Source organism: Lolium rigidum, chromosome 1 (assembly GCF_022539505.1).
Source record: "Lolium rigidum isolate FL_2022 chromosome 1, APGP_CSIRO_Lrig_0.1, whole genome shotgun sequence".
NCBI classification, from domain to species: domain Eukaryota; kingdom Viridiplantae; phylum Streptophyta; class Magnoliopsida; order Poales; family Poaceae; genus Lolium; species Lolium rigidum.
In genome coordinates this window covers 92,566,538-92,570,106 of record NC_061508.1, presented here as the reverse complement: position 1 = coordinate 92,570,106, position 3,569 = coordinate 92,566,538, and the positions used below count along the sequence as shown (strand labels likewise).

General features: G+C 54.6%; 1 protein-coding gene across 1 annotated transcript; it reads right to left on the bottom strand.

Annotated features, from left to right (window-relative positions):
- Window positions 1-972: 972 nt before the first annotated feature.
- LOC124677795 lies at window positions 973-2,674 on the bottom strand. Its single transcript, XM_047213754.1, has 3 exons — window positions 1,716-2,674; window positions 1,369-1,615; window positions 973-1,249 (listed from the first exon to the last, which is right to left on the bottom strand). Exons 1-3 carry the CDS (start codon window positions 2,652-2,654, stop codon window positions 1,113-1,115), a joined length of 1,323 nt encoding a protein of 440 aa, XP_047069710.1. The 5' UTR covers window positions 2,655-2,674; the 3' UTR covers window positions 973-1,112.
- Window positions 2,675-3,569: the final 895 nt, after the last annotated feature.

Sequence of the window (3,569 nt, the reverse complement as noted above, 5' to 3'; positions counted from 1 at the left end):
TTAGAATCCCAAAATTAAGCCTCGCTACATCTACTCTCGCAAGAGCGTACCCATTAAGAATGGCCAAGACGTAAGGTTTTACAAGAGCCCATAAGCTCTTGAAGAATATCACGGGTAACCCATTCGGGCCCGGAGCCGTGTCAACCTTCATACTGGCAAGCACATTATCGAGCTACTTCAGGGTGAAGGTCAACATGAGGCTAGTGTTATCCTCGTACAACACACGCCCCAGCGTGCGCCAAACCCCGTCAGCAAGGCGGAAGGACATCCCAAGGTCCATAAAGCCCATCAGCTTCTGGTAGAAGTCGTAGATATGATGGTGCATCTGAAGGGGGTCCGAGATTATGCCATCCATGGACACAAGTCTGGAGATAGCACACTTACGGCGCCGACCATTCACCATGGCATGGAAGAATGCCGTGTTCGTATCCCCCTAGACCAGCCAATTTTGTCTACTGCATTGTTTCTAGTACTCCTCCTCCACCTTTGCGAGGTTGGCGAGCTGGTTCTCCAGGTGATAACGCAGGGCCCATCCCTCTTCATCAAGCCCTTGGGAGTCAGCCTGGAGATCCAGCGCCTTGATGTGTGCCAGAATATTCTTCGTGAGGTCTCGGTCCTCTCTTCCTAGGTTGCCCCCTGGTCTTTGAGGAATTGACGAAGACCGGCCGTTAGAAACTACCAGGCGTCAATGGGATGATGGAAGGTGCCCCAAGCGTCTCCAACTCCAGCCATTTCCGCTGCACCAGGTTCAATATGCATCGCACCAGATTCAGTTGTTTATTAGTCCACGTATACATGGATCCTCCTCTAGGGATTTCCAGCAGAGCAAGGTTTATGATGCGGTCATTGAAGACCTGAACCCGAGGCCAACAAATGTTGGTGTTATTCTTGTCCTCCGATCCCTTGATCAGGTTAAAATTGCCTCCAACCACAAGAAGGAATGGACAAGTAACCACAGGTTTTCGGATGCTCCGCCATGTCTTTTTTAGAACGTGAAATTGATGCGTAATTATCTGAATTTACTCACGCTTTCATCAACAGTTGAGAGTGCTAGCTATAGCTTAGATGGTTACATAGGAAGTAACAATCACTAATCTCCTTGGTAGATGTAACTAGGAGAGAACTACAGCTTTGCTGAGGATCCAGAGCACGAGGGTCATCTCGAAGGCGAAGATGGTATGGAGCAGGCCTCTGTCAAGGGTGAAGCCGAACAAGGTGATCCCCCCGCTGTTGTGCGAGAGGTATGTCACTGTGCATGCCACCACACAACAAACACACACGAACAACAAGATTGTTAGATCGAGAATTGAGGTTGCGATCGGTGATAGTTTCTCCATAATAGCTTCATTTTTGAATTCATTTTCTTACCAAGAGCTTGTCTGCTTTTGTACTCGCAGCACGCTGATCCGGCCGGCACCGTCAGAGCGGCCGCGTCGATGTCGCTCGCCGACGTGCTGAAAGCCGGCGTCGCCGCCGGTTTGTGGTGCTGGGCGGCGGACACTATGCGCATGTGCCACTGGCTGGCGATGGACACGATCCTCTGGGCTCGGTGCGTGATCCTGGCCGCGCCGAACAGGCACATGAAGAACCCGCTCAGCTGCACACACGAGCCAACCTGCAATTTACAATGCAACAAAGCTTGTACGCTTTAGCAGCACGTACTCGCTGAGTGAGTGGTCGCTCTGTGACGGTGCAACAAGGGTGGTCATACGTACCAGGAGGTCGCCGGAGTTGGCGAAGCTCTTGCCGTCCTTGGAGGAGAGGGCGACGAGCAGGGCGCCCAGCTGGCTGACGGTGATGGTCACGAGGCAGCAGATGATGAACACCCTGTACCGGTGGCTGGTGGCGAGCAGCTGCGTCCGGATGCGCCGGTGCTCCACGAAGATGTCGTCTGCGGCGGCGCACGCCTCCACGTCGAACATGTGGTAGATGCCCTCGAAGCGCAGGATCTGGAGCTCGCAGGTGAGCCGGAACAGCACGCACACCAGCAGGAACACCCCCGTGCGGTACACCCACGACGCCACCGTCGCCACAAGCGCCACCGCGCGCCACGGCACGCCCGCGAGCGGGATCATCACCCCGATCGGCGGCTCCACGCGCACCGTGGAGAAGAAGAAGACGGCCTTGTGCCCGGCCTCCACGCACAGCGCCGGGACGAGCAGCGCCGCCAGGAGCCGGAACGCGCGGTCCAGTTCGCGCTCGTACCGGCGCCGCACGAAGGCGGTGTCGTCGCACAGCCCGCCGTCCAGGAACAGCAGCTGCCGGAGGCCCCCACAGCGGCGGAAGAAGACGGCGAGCGTGGCGAACGAGATGGCGGCCAGCCCCGACGCCGTCAGCGTGGCCACGCGGTTGAAGGTGACCGCGGACGCGGAGGCCGGGGACAGCGAGGCGTCCGCGCGGAGGGAGGCCGAGACGGCGGCGGGCACGGCCAGCGCCAGCGCGAGGAAGGCAGCGTATGAGGCGGCGCGCGCGGCGGGGGAGGAGTGGTCCAGCGCGCACCACTGGAGGAACACGCGGAAGCTGCGCAGCTCGTCGTGGATCACCGACTTGCTCCGCGCGTACGCCGGGTCGAGGAGCAGCGGCCAGCTCGAACTGGAAGGCGTCTGTGGCGGGGATGGCTCCTCCAGCGAGCTCTGCTCCCCCTCCGACTCCATGTGCACCGCCGTACGTTGGAGCTCCGTTGACTCGTAGTTAGCTCGCGCCATTGTACGTACGGTAATATAGCAGAGCATCTCGTGAACTCGGAAGAGAGACAGAGGAAAGGAGAGGTGCCGGCAGTGGCGCTCGTGACGGCTCACAAGGCCGGCGAGTAGCGTGACGCATATGAGAGCGCGGCAAGATGTAATGATTAGAAGCAACGAGGACGAAGCTCCAAAAGGCTAATATATGTGGCCTCAGGTTGCGAACTCAAACACATTATTTGGTCAAACGTTGTGTCAACTTCTGGAAGCTGAACAGCGATTGGACTGGCATCTGCTAGCTAGCATCCGTGGCCTCGGTCCTCGGAGCTCATGTGACTTTTTTCGACAAAGGAAATTTACCTTTTTTGACAAATTTTTATACTTATATCGCGAAGATATCAATTACTTACCTACAAAATGTTCTGAAAAATATTATGGATACATATAGCCTTATCACTATAAAAAGGGAAAAAAGAAGACAACAAGATCATTATCAGGCACAACACTTCATGCTCACAAAATAATGCCTTCAACAAGGCAATTATCAGACACAACCAATTAAACTTAAACCTTAAATTTTCACCCTAGAGCAAGTCTACCCTCTCAAAGTAATGTTTTCAACAAAAACATTGCCAGGAAGACAGACACTACCAATTAAATCCAGACCTAGCATTTTCATCCTCAAATATAACTCTATACTCCTCCAGTGTTTCAGCACCCGCTTGTCGATGTCGCTGCTGCAAATCAAGAAACACAAAGCGAAGTCCTTGTCGACCCGAATACTTAGTACACCATAACTAGACCTCGGACTTCAACCGCCATGACATTTTTCACCACTGTCTTCTCCATGGAAACCCACTACAAGAAGACACCCTCTACAGGAACGCA